The sequence below is a fragment of the Chaetodon trifascialis genome, chromosome 7 (genome assembly GCF_039877785.1).
Source record: "Chaetodon trifascialis isolate fChaTrf1 chromosome 7, fChaTrf1.hap1, whole genome shotgun sequence".
Classification (NCBI taxonomy): domain Eukaryota; kingdom Metazoa; phylum Chordata; class Actinopteri; order Chaetodontiformes; family Chaetodontidae; genus Chaetodon; species Chaetodon trifascialis.
Genome location: NC_092062.1, coordinates 28,665,058 through 28,682,519, shown reverse-complemented (window position 1 = coordinate 28,682,519; position 17,462 = coordinate 28,665,058). Strand labels below are relative to the sequence as shown.

The 17,462-nt window shown below is 46.3% G+C and overlaps 1 protein-coding gene across 1 annotated transcript; it reads right to left on the bottom strand.

Annotated features, from left to right (window-relative positions):
• Window positions 1-5,181: 5,181 nt before the first annotated feature.
• On the bottom strand, window positions 5,182-15,211 carry onecutl (one cut domain, family member, like). Its single transcript, XM_070965593.1, has 3 exons — window positions 14,793-15,211; window positions 12,975-14,360; window positions 5,182-6,457 (listed from the first exon to the last, which is right to left on the bottom strand). Exons 2-3 carry the CDS (start codon window positions 14,011-14,013, stop codon window positions 6,147-6,149), a joined length of 1,350 nt encoding a protein of 449 aa, XP_070821694.1. The 5' UTR covers window positions 14,014-14,360; window positions 14,793-15,211; the 3' UTR covers window positions 5,182-6,146.
• Window positions 15,212-17,462: the final 2,251 nt, after the last annotated feature.

Here is a 17,462-nt window from a genome sequence, read left to right as displayed (position 1 = left end):
TATCAGCTTCTCGATCAATCCGATGTCGGCCTTTCAGTAAATATCAGATCCGTGTTCCGTGTATGCGATGAAGGTGAAGATCAGATTTTACAGCATCTTCGGGTTTGTCAGTCTGTTCAATCTGCCATGAAAACTGCCTGAAAGGATTCCACCGACTCTTTGGGAAATTGGCTTGTTGGGCAATTTAACTTTTACATGTCACGACAGAAGGAAGGCCAGAATCAATACGTGTGTCTCGGGTAATATCTCTGTCCTATGCACATGCTCATGTGATGGCATGTCCCGTACGAGCTGCCTGCAGGCGATTAGCCGTCTCTTGAGCAAGAAGAAAAGCCTTTTGGCGTTTTTGCTTTCTATTGACCCTCGAACACTCCAAAAAGTCAGTTTGAGTCCTTTAAAGCAACAAATACCACTTCCATATCTGTTGAATATGAAGCTGCAGCTAGCTGCTAGTTAGCTAAAGTTAGCATTGCTACAGGAAGAACTGGGCTCTGAGGCTCACTAATCAACATCTCACTGTAAAAAAAAGACTAATTGTAGTTTTACAGATGGTTTAGGTGCAGCTTCAGAGGTGTTCTTTACCTTTAGCTGCGGCCAGGTGCCCTAAGCTCACTGGCTGCTGGCTGAGTTCAAGTTAAGCCGACAGGGTTTCGCAACGGAGAAGGCAAATATGCGTATTTTGACCTATTTCTGTGAAAGCTACAAACCAAAGAATGACAGTGGTATGAGTATATATCTTTCAATCAGTACATTGATTGAATGCTAAAGGCTTCTTGATCCTGGAAGGAGTAAAATATTGAATTATTTTAATCTCTCAAACGCTGCTAGTTCCACCATTGATCCATCATCAGAAAGCCGTGATATGTGGATAAGCATTGTTTAAATCCAAAAAACTTTGTCTTAAATCGTAGTGGACGTCCAAAACCCTCCTAAAATACCAAATGTTTGAGGTTGAATTTGGGAACATTTGGTATAAAGTCTTGAGCACAGGATCTGGGACATTTGCATTTGATGTTGAAGAAATTAGAAAAATATAAGCACATCAAGGATTTTAATGTTTTCATAGAGAAAATACTTTTTTTGCATGACAAATATACAACTTTTGGGGTGAATACCAAGGTTCATATAATTCTTGCATTTTTGTTGGAAGAAAATAATCCAATTTAAGAGCACAGTTAACAGCTGTCTTTGTATTGGATAACAGCATTTTCAAGAAATATTGGTGTCAGTGTTGGCCTTTAAAAGCCCACATGGCTTCCTCGCTAACACCTCCAACAAGGTCAGAACAAAGTCAGCCGAGCACAGTGTTGGGTTACAAATGAGTCATTTTTATTTTTTTAGTGCAACATCACAACAAACAATTTTCACATGAGGTATTCAAAGGGATTTTCTTTAGTTGTTGATACAAAATGTCCCACCATGATTGACGTTTAAAGTGTTGTGTTTCTTTTTTTTTAAAGCCTTTGGTTGGTTAGCCACATTCATTAGTAAGTCTAACACATGGACAAGAATGGCACGATAAAGCATGGTGGGTCGAGTCCGAGCTGAGGAAACTCAGACTCAGTCAAATATAATATTTCCCTCAGCTCTTCCTCGTTTAAAGCTTTTTGTATGGATTTCATTAATTCCTACTTACAACAGTGGGATCGAACAGTATTTGAACTACACTAAACATTTTGGAAAAAACAGGGGTGGGAGGGGTGGCTTACAAATGTGGAAAAATAGCTTCTGTCTCCTCCGACCTTTTTTATTTTGGGATGAGTGCTTGATTCTTGAGCTTTTCTGTTACAGCAAGTCACACAATTCTAGATTTCGGAAAACAAGGAATAGGCAACGTTGATTACAGCAAGATCCTCCTTGCTTGGATTGTCACCTCCTTCTTTTTTGGTCTTGAGAATGATTTTTATTTATATACAGAACATGGATCAATGGGACACTCTAGCATACTGGATTAGCTTTGGCTGGACGGGGGCCTCGTTCGGCTCCTGTTATGGATTGATTCCAGCACATTTGGTTTGGAGTAAAAGGCATGAAGAAGAGACGGATGGACAGACAAGATAGACAGATAGATAGACAGACACCCTGACAGGATGGATTCTTTGGTTAAGGAATATCTTTGCCACACAACATCTCACACAGTTGAGGTAGATGGGTAAAGTCTTCATGTACACACAGGGGAGAGGGCAGGGACAGACAGGGGGACACTGGGTTTACAGAGTCAAAAGACTTCCATCTGAAGACACTGCCTCATGTCAGTTTCTCAGTTCCAGCTCAACATAATACTGTTTTATGCAACATAAATATTCAGCACGCGGAATCCCACTGGTGCTTTTTTGAATCCTCTGAGTGCTACGGTAGCTCTGATAGGGAACTGCTAAAACTACCCATGATACATAATGATTCAGCAGTTACCCATCAATCTTTGGTTGTTTTTTTGGTTTCAACATTATCAAAAATGCAATTTTTTGTGGACTTTCCCCCCCCTTTTTTTATTCTGAAAGTATATCTTAGCCTTCAGTTCTGCTGTTTCCTTATTTCCGCTCCTCTGAATTGCTCTGCAATGGGCCTCGCCTGCCACGCTTATTTCAGGGTCAGGTTTCTATAAAAGCCACTAGGGGGTGCCGCAGGCTAAGATGGCAATGCAGAACACCTGCAGCAGCCAACTGGATCCACTCCCCCCTCCCTCCGTCCTGCCTCCCCTCCACAGAAAGGGAAGAGCTCCCCTGCTTGACAGGAGCAGAAGGTGGCTCAATACAAAAAGCTCTGTCTCCATTTTCGGCTCTCAGTCAGAGAGACAAAGAGAAACCTGAAAGGTGTCACCTCAGCTTTGATACAATGACTGTAGAGAGTAGGGGTCGGCAGAGGAGCCTCTGAGCTCTTTTATTTTTTCATTTTCCCCCCTGTACAGACTCAACTGCACACCCCCACCACCGCCCCCCTTCGCTCTCAGCATGCTTACAATTGTTGCTCATTAAAGTTTAATTCAGCTCCATGCCCCAGTACTCCAACACCTCCTATTCCTCAAGCAACCCCCCTCCCACCTTTCCTACACACACACCACTACCACCATCCTCATTCTGGATGATTCAGCCTCCTCTCTGATCTCCCCCCGCCCCCTTTGAATGCCCCCTAAAGCCCACAGGTCTGGCCAAGAGCGGACCCCAGACCAGATACCCAGAGAGGAGACGGGATGAAAAAAGCCTCCCCTTTGAAGTCTGTGAAAAAGTCGATGGCCTCTTTCATGACCGCCCGTCTTTCAAGTGCACGCTGTGAAGGGGGCCCCGGCAATCCGCCCCTTCCAACGTTAAAGACAGAGAAAGAGAGAGAAAAAGAGATATATATATATAGTATAGAGAGAACGAGGGTGGAAAACGGCCAAGCGAGCCTCGCCACTCTTTGGCAGCATTTAAACGGAGGTCAGAAAATCAGATCTTAGGTGATTTTCTCCTGATTTAGGCATCCACACTGCAAAACACTGGCAAATCAAATCACTTGTGCCTGTGCAAGTTGCTGGGGGAACCCTAAGAATCATCAAGAATCTGGAACTAACTCCAAGAACCCTTTATGATCAAGAATGGACCCCAATGGTCTTAGAGGGCCAGGGACAAACCCACAAGCCCCAGAAGCCTTGCAACAAAATCACGCATTCCTGCAAGATGAGGAATGAACTCATAGGCCTTTACAAAGGTCAGGGACAAAGCCTACAAGAGGCCTCGCAACAAAATCAGAGATCCTTGGAAGATGAGGAATGAACCAGAAGAACCCCAGAAGGTCAGGGACAAACCTTGAGACCCTAAAAGGCCAGCAACAGATCCTACAACCTTCAGAACCCTGGGCACATAAACCCAAGATCCCCAGAAGACGAGGAATATACCTTAACAACCCCCGAAGACCAGGAACAAACCCTAAGACCTTCAGAGCCCATGGAACAAAGACCCAAGATCCCCAGAAGATGAGATCACATCTTAAGAACCCAAAAGGTTCAGAACGAACCCTAAGAAATCCTCTTGGAACTGAGAGAACTGGCAGAAGAGTTTGGCATGTGGAGGACGGTGAGATCACACTGAGTTGGACATAGACAGGAGTGTCTGCACTGCACTGGGGACGGGGCAAGAGAGGGAGATGGGGGGGGGTCACAACCATGCATTTCCCCAGGCAGACACACAGTATGCATGTTTGCATGTGACCCTGAAGGACTCGCACTCTACGGAGCCTTCAGACGGCGCTTTAAGTGGGTCCCCAGACACTTCACACACTCCGCCAGATGGCGTTGGTCTGAACACAACTTTACAAGCAACCTGTGAACCTATGGGATGCCACATCATAATCGTTATTATTATTATTGTTATTATTCATAGTATTATTAATAATAAATATTATCACAACATTCAAACAAGCTTTGGCCTTGGCGTTAAGAGCTGACTGCAGAGACATTTGCAAGAGTAAAGAAATCCCCATTATTCTACAAAACAACAAAAACAAAGGCCAGGCCTTAAAGATAGAGAGAGATACGTAACATCACTGGGTGCGTCGGGCTGGATAGGGTTGGGATCAGGTTGGGATCAGGTACTGGGTTTAGGGATTCAGGCCGTACATTCAGGGAGGCAATGTTAATCTTTGGTATTATGATGGGATTCTACAGCTAAAAGTGCCCATCAGAAAAAGTCTTCAGTTTCACACAGACATACAGAGCATTGTTAAATAAATACTTACAGTATATAGATAGCATAAATAAATAACCAAATAAATAGAGAGAAAAGAAAAAGGGAAAACAATAAATACACAAATGCAGTAATAAATACATTGATCAGATCAGCAATTGCATTTGAAACGTTCTTGGTTTGATTTAACTATTGGCTATAAGGAGGCATGTTAAAGCCTTTCCTTTGTGGACCAAAAAAATGACCTTGTACGTCAGCAGGGCTGAAACAAACTGCCCCGCACTTCCAATGTGTTTCTATAAATAGAGCGATGTGCTTGAAATCTGTACAAAAAGGGCTGAAAGAATCACATTCCTCCATTTTCTAGACATCTGTAAAAAAAAGATTTCATAATGGAGCAGAGGTGTGTACAGTTGTTTGGAAATGAGTGGAAAAAAAATACTACAATGTCACTATACATTGTGTCGGGTGTATCTCCTCCCCGTGGCGCCTTTGTGTTTTTAATTTTTCTTTCTTTTTTGGCTTGATTTGGAGTCAGAAAATGGCTGTGGAGCTTTCACTTGGAAGCTCGGTGAGAGTCTTAAAGCTAGACAGTCGCACCGACGAGTCTGTTTCTGCGGCCTGCTTGTGTTTATTGATTCTGTCCTGGCGTACGGCGAGATGCACTGCGGTTCCCCCTTGAAAACTCTGATTCATTCAAGGCGGGGCCATCTTCACAAAACACAGGAAGGGCTCCTGTTGATGGTAAATGATTGACAGCTGGGAGTCACGGACGCTACAGAACCCTCCTGATGATTCCAGGCTCCGAACTTGGAACAACGCCATACAGTCCTGGGAACTATCACCATGGAAACACATGCTAAGAAAAGGGTATTAGGTTCTTTGGAAAGAAAACGGGAAGTTAAAAAAATGCCTTTTCTTCCTCTTTCACCTTGATTCTTGAGGAAAAGCAGGACCATTAGAACACTGGGAGAGGGTTAACGTCTTTGGATGATGGTGAACACTTTTGATTAAGAAGATACACAATGGAGCTCTCCAGATGTGAGCAAATGGCACCTCTTGATTCGTCACGTTTGGAGAGATGACTATAGATTTGAAGGTACACCAAAATATGCTTTCTCCTGATTTGTAATACCCTCATTATCTCTAATCTAGATAATCAAAATAATGCAATGAGATGGTGTCTATGTAAGGGTGTGACTCTTCTTTGAGTCAAATCATCTTTGCACCCTTGACTGTACAAGCAGGACCTCGCGTCCTGCGATCATATCACTCTGGGTATCGCCCCCTTCTATTTCAAGGGAGCGATCAACTTTGGTTTGGGAAAATGCTTCATCTTCATAAAATCATCTATAATAGCTGGCTCCGTCGCTCCTTCTGATAACGAGGAGGACATTTATTACGGCTGATCTCTGCCTAGACCAGTCTATGTGCCCCCTTGCTCCCTCAGTGCCCTCCCCACCACACCTCCTCGGCGGTCCGTCATCATGCCGTGCTGCAGGACACTGCGGAGGAGGAGACGCTGGAGCCCGAGGAGCCCGTGGAGGAGGGACGGCCCTCGTCTGCCCACTTGTTGAGGTTGCGTCGGCGGGCGTTCATGAAGAAGTTGCTGACAGTGGAGAGCTCCAGGCCCAGCTGCTGGGAGATGGTGACCTGCAGCTCTTTGGTCGGGCGGTGGTTCTCCCTGAAGATGGCCAGGAGCGTGCGCCGCTGCAGGTCCGTGAACACCAGCCTGGTGCGCTTCGGGCCCTGGTTGCGCTCCAGCTTGCTCTGCTCCTGCTCCTTCCGCTTGCAGGCTGCGGGCAGATGGATAAAAGATAAATTAAAAAAGGAAAGGGGAAACAGGTTAGCTAACAGACTGGCTGGCTAACTAGGACAAATGGATTAAGCTGAGGGAAAGTGGATTTGCTGAAAGAAAACAGATTAGCTAAGCAACTTTGATTAGTTAAAAGAGATGAATCAGCAACTTGTTTCATTGTGCAGTAAAGGAATCAAGATGTTCAACCTTTCACATCTTATTGCCAGTGAGCTGCTGTGGGCTGCTGGGATAAAACAGATAACAGCATCCAGGCCAGAGCTCTTTGTGGTTTTCATTATGCTCGTTCCCATTTGGAAAACAGTGTGTATTTTTACACCAATCTGGCCTGAAGACAAAGTGCAAACTCTGGTGTCGTCATCCTCCGACAACGGCTGTCTTCCAAAAAAATTAATCACACTCACACACATACACAGATACGCAAAAGGACCAATAAAGTCAACAGTAATCATTTTCAGCCCAAATCTCTCCCATTCTTTGTCTTTTGCTATGATGTAATTTCTGTAATTTATTTGTTGTAGGAGGTGGTAGTTAAATCCACTGGAGTGCTAATGGACACTGGCTGGACCTGGCGTCTGTCTGTTTTACATCTTAAACTGCAATCTACATTCAGAGGCACGAGGAACAATAAGAGACAAACTCAGAAACATGAAATCATTCATTTACAGATTTGTGAAATGCATTAACTCCTCACTGATGGCTGAAGTTATCAGATTTGAGTCAGTGTTTATCTGTCTGTATCTGCTCTTCGTACTGTGATCCACAGAGGGTCATTATTTCTTGCCAAATTAGCTCAAAACTCGGACTTTTTAAGTGGTACCAGAGGTGATGAAGTCTTCTGGTATTTAGTTTTTTAATGTCAGTCTTGCTTACACCAACCACGAAATGAAAACTCAGGGTCTGGGTTAAACACCACTGTAGCTGCGGCAGCCAGCCCAATTATATAATCAATATTTCCTCACGAAAAGTCTGAAATTTAAAAAGAGAGAGAGAGAGAGAGAAAGAGAAAGAAAAAAAAATCCCGTTTTGTCGAGCGAAGAGGAAAAACAGCCTGATGTGTGTGGGTTGAGCTCAGATCCATTTTGAGAATCAGACGAGCATTTTGAATTCAGGCTGCATGGTCCTCTGCATATCTATCGCCGAGCCTTTCACCTCTAACACGCTGTAATTCTGTATTTACAGGAAACACAACACCAACCTCTGCCTTTGTGTACCGAGCCAACTTCCCATCCCCTTCCTCCCCCCACCCTCTCTCCCTCTTCCTCTGTCCATCTCTTCCCTTAGTGGACACTTCAACATCATTAGTTTCTCATAAAAGTCATTTACATGTGGCGGCAGTGAGTGAGTAATAATCACTTTAGGGGGAACTAATTTATTTTCTATTAAAGGCGGGTTACGTCAGGGGTGAGTGAAACAAGCAGAGTCGGCATTGCCCACGGTGTTTAGAAGCCTTAAGTGGACTAAAACATATTTGGGGGAGTCGTGCAATTACCTAAATGCACACTTTTAAGAGTTTTCAATCAGCACTGTGCGGTTGAGCGACTGTTTTGCTGATGGTATCAAATGCGTTTCTAAGTGTAAGCAGTGGTGTACGTGCACGCAACACAACAGGGCGTGCACACACAAATAAACACACACACAGTCAGGGAGGAGCGTCGGTGCCGATGCTGTGCTTTCACTGAATACTGGCCTGGAGGTCGATTTTATTTTTGCTAATTAATATAATACTGTGTTTTAAATATTAAGACTATTATTTTGTACAGCGTAGAGTTCATTTACAGTGTAACATCCATGATATTTGACATGCTGTTTCACCCTCAGAGGAATAAAAATGTGGGGATAACAGTGAATCCTGACTGCTGAAAAGCCTTCACAGTAAAAACAAACACACACCTTCATGAGAATAAATCATGTTCGTGCATTTAAGAGTCTCAAATGGCCTATTTTCTTACAAAAAGGGAAGAAATCTCCCAAACAGTGAGACTACTTTAACCTTTTTCTCCTCAGATTTGCTTTTTTTACAAGAAATCTTGCAGAAATTTATGTCTGTATTTTGAAGTAAGACGGAAAAAAGCACTAGATTCTTGAAATAAGGTGTTTTCTAATGGTTTAAATAATGTTGCTGCACTGGAAGATTTCTGGTTTATGGAACTCTATTATTGACAAAAATGACTTGATTCGATGGAGATATCAGCGAACAATAACCTTGAAATCCCGTATTTTAAACCCTGCCACACACAGATACACAATCGAACTCACACATGCTACAAACATACATTATATAAACCACAGACGCTGCCTTTCGCTCTCAAAACAGCACTGACAAGTTCAATTGATTGGCTTACATCTTCCCATTGAGAAACATCTCACACAGCGAGGGCTGCTGCTGATGTTTACTGTATGACCGGCTCTTCGCTCCTCAAACTCACAGCGGCGAATTTCTCTCATTAGCAGAGCACTTGAGGAATAAGTGTGACCTTACTGCCGTCTTTTCCACACGAGTGCCATCACAACAGCAGCTTCGGGGCCGGGTGGGGAGCCGCGGCGCCGTCAGACTTTGATTGCTCTGACATCCAGCTGAGTTTCTGAAACTTAAGTACTCAACTGGACATGAATAAATCTGGCCGTGATTTCCCCGCGTACGTTCTCCTCTGAAATCATTATCAGAAGGAAATGTTTTGACTCGGGGATGCACTCTTGTCAACTTGAGATTACAGGTGCCTGTTAGCTTTTAGGCATCCAGAGCTCGTTTGCATTTCTGAGAGTTATCGAACCACGTCTCATTAAAATCTGAACAGGCCAAGATGTCAGAGGCATGTCAATATCACTACAAGTGAAATTATTTTTTTCTCAAAATGCTACATTTTTCACGGGCGTTACACCATCCCCGCCATCAATATTTCTGGGCTGGGGGTTGGGAGGTGGGCTGCAGCTATAGAGGGTATATACAGTGGTGCACTCTCAGCTCATGTAGTAATGAAAGGAGTGACATGATAGTGCTGGCTAGCTTGCTTGTAGCGTGGATTTATGGCTCGTTGAAGGAGTCGGGGTGTCCTGCCGCTCTCCTCCTCCTCCTCCTCCTCCTCCTCCTCGCCTCCATCCCATCCTCAGCTCTCTCCCTTCCTGACGATCATAACGCCGACCATTAAGTAAATGCTTCCTTATGCTGTAATCATGTGTAAAAGGCTCACAATTACCATGCTATAAATCCCCGGCGCTGGGGCGACTCCCGCAGACATAAATATTCCCCTATAGGCTTCTTATGATCGTGGGAACAGCCCCTAATCATGATGTATGCCCCTGTCTCGTGTTGCTGAAACGTGATCGAAAGCCCTTTCCCTACCCCCCGGCGTCTCAACCTACACCCCCCCTCCCAGCCAGAACACACCACCCACCCCTCCCGCCCCCCCAGCCCCCCCAGCCCACCCCCTGCTGATTTCTTGGGCCAGGGGCTGATAGAAATTATTGATTAAATCTGTGCAGCTCAGACTCCTCGACCCACAGAGGCTGGTTAACCCCTTCAGCGCCTGAGTGGGGGTAGCTGCAAGAGCCGGATGGAAAAAAAAAACAAAAGAAAAAACAACAAGCGTGTTTGTGAGGTGTTGCGCAGCTAAGGCCACGTCGGCCTGTTTGCAATTCCTGATATGCAAATGGAATCGGCTTTGACCTTTGAGCCTCGCTCGCAGAATGTGAACTGTACGCAGCGAGAGGTGGACGAGGCTTTGTGGCTTTCATTACTGTGGGGGTGGTGCAGGCACTGGAGCCGACACGTAAACCGCATTGACCTTTCTTATTCATTTAGACCTTTAGTCAAGGGCTTCGGCCATCATCTTTAAAGTTATAGTCTCTGATCCCCCCCTCCTCGACTTTAAGTGTCGAGCACGGCTGTGTGGTCTTTATCCTGCCTTCTTCTCTCACTAAATCCTGATTGCCTCCTCCACAGCCCGAGGTTGGGCGAGAGATGCATCTCATATACAGTGCAGTAATCCATAGAGTGTACACACACACACACAAATACTGCAGATAAATCCCAGGGATCACCTCCTCCGTGTTTAGCAAAATGTCTCTGAAGAAAGACAATTATTTTGTCTCTGAGAAGACAAAATGGCTGCAGCCACATTCCATAATTACTGTGCATCCACAGCTCTGCAGCATATAAGAGACACAGTTATGGAAATAACACGCCGCTGCTGGCTGACACTGAAGGGCCTTCTATGTATTTAAGTGAGTGCTGCATTAAGGAGGATCATCTTAAAACTTGAGGCGTGAAGCAGAGAGCACTTGAGCTGTCTTCAGACTGGGGAGCACAGGGCACCAACGCATTCTAATTCCAGTCTCGATTCGCCGATGCGGCCGAGGTGTGTGTGGGCAAGGCGTGCTGCTCTTTCCCATGGAAATCAATAGAGGCTTGTAATTAAACAAAAGGGGGTTGGCCAGGGGGGGAAAAAAACAACAACCCCCTTCGGAAAGTAGGTTATGTAGAAAAGTGCCGAGCTGTCCAAATTGTGGCTTTGCCAAGAACTAAATATGCAATTTCAGAGCGTGTGGAGGCAGAGAGGAGCATTGTCAAACATTAGCACACTTCTCTGTGTGGGGACTTTAATTTTTTATGAGTCCGATTGATCGGCTGCTCTGACTTGGAGGACTGACTCGTTAAAATAATGTTTGTGTTTGTAAGGATGAAGAAACGGCGATGCTGGAAATAAAGAAGGAATGAGCGATGATTAGAAATCTGCTCAGACGAACAAAGGGCTGTTTTATCGCGAGGAAGATGAGCTTTGTGTGTGACAGGAAGCCGTGTTTTGCATACAAAGCGTTGGCACGTCGCAGGATTGGATTCATCAAACAAGCTTTCTGCCAAATTACAGAACAAAAACCCCGAGATAACTCATCTTTAGATAAGAGGGCCGAGCGTGATTGCTGTAACGTTTTGCTGAATGGAGGATGTACACATGTGCTCTCAGAGCCGAACAATCAAAGATCAATAATTGTGAAGGGATTGCAAGAGTGCACAATCATTACCTATGAACCCTATTGTGTTGCTGGGCTTAATCAGTCGAGGTGCTGACAGAGAGCGAAAAGCAGTGATCAACTGGGCAGGCTCACACACACGCACGGCTCACAGACCCCCGCAGTGAGCGTGCGCACACACACACACACACACACACACACACACACACACACACACACACACACACACACACACACACACACACACACACACTCTCGTCTACGCTCGTCTCATATTACTGTGTTCACTTGGATCTCTTTCTGTGCTCCGTGTATCAGATGGGCCCTCGGTCCCTGTGGAGGGACAACACTGTAACACGGCACTGTACAGCGTGCTGTCGTGTCTTCAATCCACATCCCCAAAGAATATTAAATGTCAAGCAGCAGATTACAATGTGCCTTTCACAAAAAAAAAAAAATCTTTACCCTGTGAAATCTGGAGGAATACTAGCAGGCCTGCAACAAATGATTTCCTCACTTTCTATTCATACCTTTAATAATTCTGCAGGTAAAGCTCATAAAATGGTGAAAAATCTTGCAAAGCGACTCCTTCAAATTTCCTGTTTTTCCTGACTAGCAATACAAAAGCCAAACATTTAATGAATTTACACAAAACAGAAAAAATTCTCACATTTTGTTCTGCGTGTTCAGGATTTTTGCTTGATGAGTGAATTTAATAAAATAGATGTCTGTTAATTTTCTGCCGGTCGATTAATCGATGCAGCTCTCAGGTTCGCGTTCGCCTCCAGTTAAGCAGTAACCTCTTGTTTTCCAGATATGAGGAATGTCACCAACCTGCGAGGTGCTGCCTCCGAGCAGAACAACATTTGTATTTGGCCTCGCAGTGATTGCCCCAGCGACGACGTTGATAAAAGACGTCTGGCAAAAGCTCAAGTCTAATTTGCATCAGCTACCTTGCCAACTCAACTTCAGCCGCGCGCTGAGCAGATATAAATCACTGCTCGAATTAATCAATCGCTCCAGAATGGCATATCTGCACAAATTATTTTGTGGGCTCAAAAGCGATTAAATCGCCAACCGCTGCTCGTGCTGATCTTCACGGTTCATTTAAGAGGAGGGCAAATGTCTGTGGCTTTTTTATTGTAGCTACTGTACAAATCAATAGGGGAGCAAAGTAAACAAAGGAACGGCACATATGGCCCTTTCTGGCTCAAACTGTCCTCAATGTGCCGCTAAGTTCTTATTATCCAGGCTGCTGAGACAATAGAGGAAGCAGGAGCACATTCACAGCGCTGTGAAAAAGGGAAACATCACTGTGATGCTTTTGCTTTTCCTCATGTCTCAACCTGAGCTGCATACTGATTGCTGGAGAGGAGAATTTTTTTTTTGGAAGACATGGAGAAGGAAGGTGTTTGGGGAAAACGAGGGGAGAGAGTGTGTCTGTTTGTTGTTGTGGTTTGTGTACGAGCGTGAGCGTGAACATGTATGTGTGTGTGAGGCAGGCAGAGAGCAAAGCCAGATCTTACCCTCCAGCCGGAGCGAGGCCATTCTTTGAAACTCGGGCTCCTGGAGCCAGCGGGACATCCTCTTAAAGGTCTCGCGGCCGGACTTGAGCTTGCCCCAGGGCTTGGGGTTCCTCAGGAGGTCAGACAGTGTGCCCTGTGACCTACACAGAACCCTCTCTGCGAAGATGGCCTGGGGGATGCTGTACCTCTTCAGCTCCGTGATGATCCTCTGGGCCACATCCCTGGTGTTGATCTCCTCCCCGGCACCACCTCCGCCGCCCGGCAGCTTGCCCTCGCAGGGCGAGGACGAGGCGGACGATGAGTGCAGGTGCTCGCCCATCTTGGAGGCCTGCTGGCTCGGGTGATGGTGGGGCTGGTAGTGCTGGCTGTAGATGTGAGGATGGTGGCTGGGGGCGTGCTGGTGAGCCTCCATTTTGTTCAGCTGATGCCCCACCGACACGTCGCCTCCTCCTAGGCCTGGTGGCGACATCTCACGTCCAAAATCCGATGTCCGGCAGAAGAGGCTCCCCCCGTGGACGTCGTAGCCACCATGGAGCATCTGGCCGCCATTGCCATTTGGGCTGTTGCCCAAGCTGCCGTAGCCGTGCATGGAGGAGCCCAGGCCTGAGCCTGTGGAGGGGGGCGTCAGGCTTTGGGACATGGCCAGGTCCTTGCCGTAGGGGTTGTAGAAGTTGGTGCTGAGGTGTGCTCGGTCCTCGCGCATGAGGGTGAAGCTGCCGATAACATTGCTGACCGGGAGGCAGGGGTGGTGATGGTGGTGGTGGTGGTGGAACTTGTCGTCAAAGGGCTGCAGGGGGGTCAGGGTGGTGTAGGTGCTGCCTGAGCTGGACGGGGAGTCGCCGCTGTAGCCCAGCGCTGACATGGAGTGGTCGAAGCCCGGTGGACGGGGCTCAGGCTCCAGAGACATGGAGGGGCCCCCGAGGGAAGGCCTGGGGAAAGCAGCTGAAAGGTCCCGCGAGTGCAGCATGGCCCTGCCGTCCTGGCTGTGAGCCAGATCAGAGTGGCTGTGGAGGGACATCTCCTCTAGACTCCCATCCATCTTCAATTTCACCAAATAAATCTGTATTTCTTGCCCCGAGTGTTGCTGCTCTTCTCTTGTTATTGTTGTTCAACAGCCGGGCTAACAGTCTGGAAGGTCTCTTGTTACACCAGACTATGGATTTATTGATTTGTGAATTAATTGATTTCCGGGCTTATGTGGTGTCTAATTAATTATCTGATAACGTTAAGTACTGTCTTCAAACTCCCTCAAACTCCCAGAAAACGCGTTCGGAATCGCATGAGGAGCTTTAACTGTGATTTTATTCTCACTTGTGCATCAGCACTCTGCTCTCTCGTGTCTTTGGTGCTCAGCTGTGTTCCTCGGCAGAAGCCTCGCTTTTGTGCCTGCGTGAGACAAGACAGGCACAGTTACTCCGCTGGATTTAAACTTTGATCGGCACAGAGAAGCAAAACAGCCCCAAAACGTTTGGCTTAAACACGGATTCACACCCGCACATCTCAAACAACAATATTAGAAGCATTGGAGATTTTTTTTTCACCTCACACATCCCGCGGAACACCCAAAAAACATCGATATCTGCGTTTTAATCATTTCAACCAAATCTTATTTAGAAATATGGGATTTTTTTTCCTTCTGATGCAAAGTTATGGATCCAAAAGTAGCGCGCATGCGACGCGCTGAGTATTACCGGAGCGTTTGCATATTTGCATCACATGTAATGAATCTGAACGACGCGTTAACTAACGACCAAAGCTGATGGCGATCCGGAGGCGGAAACATCAACATGTGAACGTTTGCAGAGCTCCAAATCTTACCTTTATTATCCACTTCTCAGAGCGCGTCCGCGGCTGTTGTCCGTCCTGTGCATGTCTCCGATTGTGTCGCCGAGCAGCCCTGCAGATTCACACAATTGGTCCGCTGCGCCCCGGGGTGCAACATTCACCAAAACCGGAGAGCAAAAACCATCTGCGGCGGAAAACGAGCCTCTCTCGGTCGCGTCGTTCCCGTTTCTCGGTCTTTGTTTCCCCACTCCAAAAATCTCCGGGTCTAGCCTCGTTTTTGCGCTACACTAGCAGCTCTCCTCTTTTTCTTTCATTATCTCGTGAGATTTTCCTCCTCCCTTTGCCTGCCACTTCATCGATCTCACCACCAACTCTTTCTCCTTCTCCTCCTCCTCCTCCTCCCCCTTGCTCACATTGACTCTGCTTTCAGTGCGTCACGGCCTTAAAAATCTGACAGATGTGCGATGAAATTCCTACTCCAATTAACCCTTTCTCTCCGGGGGGAGGAGGGAGGGGTGACGGGGCGGGGGAGGTGGAGATGCTCCCTTTCTCATAACCCCACAGGTTAAGCCTTCTTCAGCTGATTGCATGCACAACTTATGAATTATGTGCGCACATCCTGGTCATTGTGCTGCGCTCGGCTGTTTATTGTATCTGATCAATGGGTTTCCACAAGCTGCAGCTAATGTCGTTTAGTTCTTTTCTTATCTAACAAGTGATGCTGTTGCTGCTATTGTCCTTGTGAAAAATGATCTGTAACCTGGAGGTGGAGAGGGATATGATAACGCACAAGAAATTCAGCTTTTTCTTCAGATTTTATTACTATTAGAATTTTATAAAAGGTTTCACTTTTGTTTTTGATTTCTGGTATCAGTGGACGGCTGGATTAGATGGATGAGATTATATACAAAACGAATTAAGGGTGAATATGCAATTATGTAAATCGTCTTTCTCACTTATTGGCCCCAGAAAAAAAAATCTATCCGTGTCCACTCTTCTCCACACCGCCCCACATCCGGTTTTCTTGTCTTTTTAGTACCAAACAGCCCAGAAGGATTTAGCATTTATTTTATTTTCGACTCTCCTTGTTCAGCCTTTCAGGAATAAATACTGTCAAGTGACGCTCGTGTTTAGCCCAGCTCTTAATCAGCACTCAGCTCGCGGATCCATTCACTCACACCCAGCGCTTCAGTCTGGAAAGTCCCTCAACAGGATCAATGCGACCCTTTTTCCAGAAGACCCTCGACCTGCTGCTGCAGCACGGAGCAGACACACCGCAGGCCCAGCCTGCTGGGAGCGTGCGCAACTGCAAGAGTGTCCACTGAATGTAATCGAGTGTAAATGCGTGTGATGAGTGTGTGCGACTTTGTAATGATTTTGCATATGAGTGCGCGCATGTGTGCGTGCACGCAGGGCTGTACTTGTGTGCACTTTTGCATGAGGACGTGCATGCTTGCATGCGCACGTTCGCGAGAGGGGTGTCGCTTCACGTGCACTGGCGCCAATATGTGGACACATAAGCATAAATATACATCTAGTCTGCATGGTTAGGCCTGTGCGTGCGTGTTTGCGCGCGCGCCGGCCTCAGAGAGAAACACGCAGACAGAAGCAGGGAGGCAGAGCGCATACTAATCATATCTGTCTGTCAGTTTAATTTTCAGAGATGAGCAGTTCTGGCGTTTGGAAACAGCGCGGTGCGCGGTGTGGGACCGCCGGCTTCCCGGAGCAGATGCTGCCCTATCGATCCGCCCCGCGCGCAGCCAGCACGGAGGGATGCGTGCATGGATGGCGAGTAGCTGGAGGTAAAAATGGTCAACGGCTACAGAGCGAAAATAAAAGGTCCTTTTGGAGGTCGGGGTGAAAGTTCACCTTCTGTGGCTGGAAAATCCGAGAAGCAAGGCTGACATCCGAGCTGAAAGGCCCCCCAACTTTTTACAGTGCGGGCCTGGAGGGAAGCGGACACCCGGCGGGGCGTTCAGGGTCTGGGTTTGTCAACACTGGGCTTTGCATTCAGCCACATGGAGCCACTTATAATACTGGAAAAAAGAGCATAGATTCCTGCGTAATGAGGAGAAATATATTTGCCTCATATATATTTATAAGTATACCTATATTTATCGCTTAACTAATGAATGTAACTGCACAATAAGCTCCCAATCTTGGATCACCCGCAGAAAGGCCATTTCCATTTTAAGCATTTAGCTTATGCTCTCATCCAGAGTCACTTTCCTCACAGCGAGAGCAGCAGCAGGATCAGCAACATTACAGCCAAAACATTTACATCTCAGCCATTTAGCTGATGCTCTCAGAGGGACTTACAGTGAGAGCAACAGCACGAGCTTCAAAGCCTCCATTACCAATGCAGGCCATAAATATAGGAGGAATACACTCACATTTTAGCCATTTGGCCGCAGATCTCATCCAAAGTGACTTTCAATATGGTGGGTGTAGAATAAGCTTTTAATCTAAAGCCAATATTGAGCGTGTTTAGATTTTAACCATTTAGCTGCTGCTTTCATCCTGAGGGACGCGCATCAAATCCTGCATAACCGATATTACAAGCAGCCAATAGCGAGGAGGCCAAGGGTCAGGGGACATTGCTGTGACCTTAAAATGACCATTCAGGTACTGGGAAATCACCAGAATGAGCCAAAAGAGAGGGAGAAAGGGCTTTTTTTATTTTCTGGTGTAAAAGGAAAGCAG

What these genes read in the sequence shown, in the direction of transcription:
- onecutl (XM_070965593.1), bottom strand. Translation starts at nt 14,013, where the DNA reads ATGGATGGGAGTCTAGAGGAGATGTCCCTCCACAGCCACTCTGATCTG. An exon ending in GGCCTCGCTCCGGCTGGAGG is followed by an intron (nt 6,458 to 12,974) that starts GTAAGATCTGGC and finishes ATCTGCCCGCAG; the next exon opens with CCTGCAAGCGGAAGGAGCAG.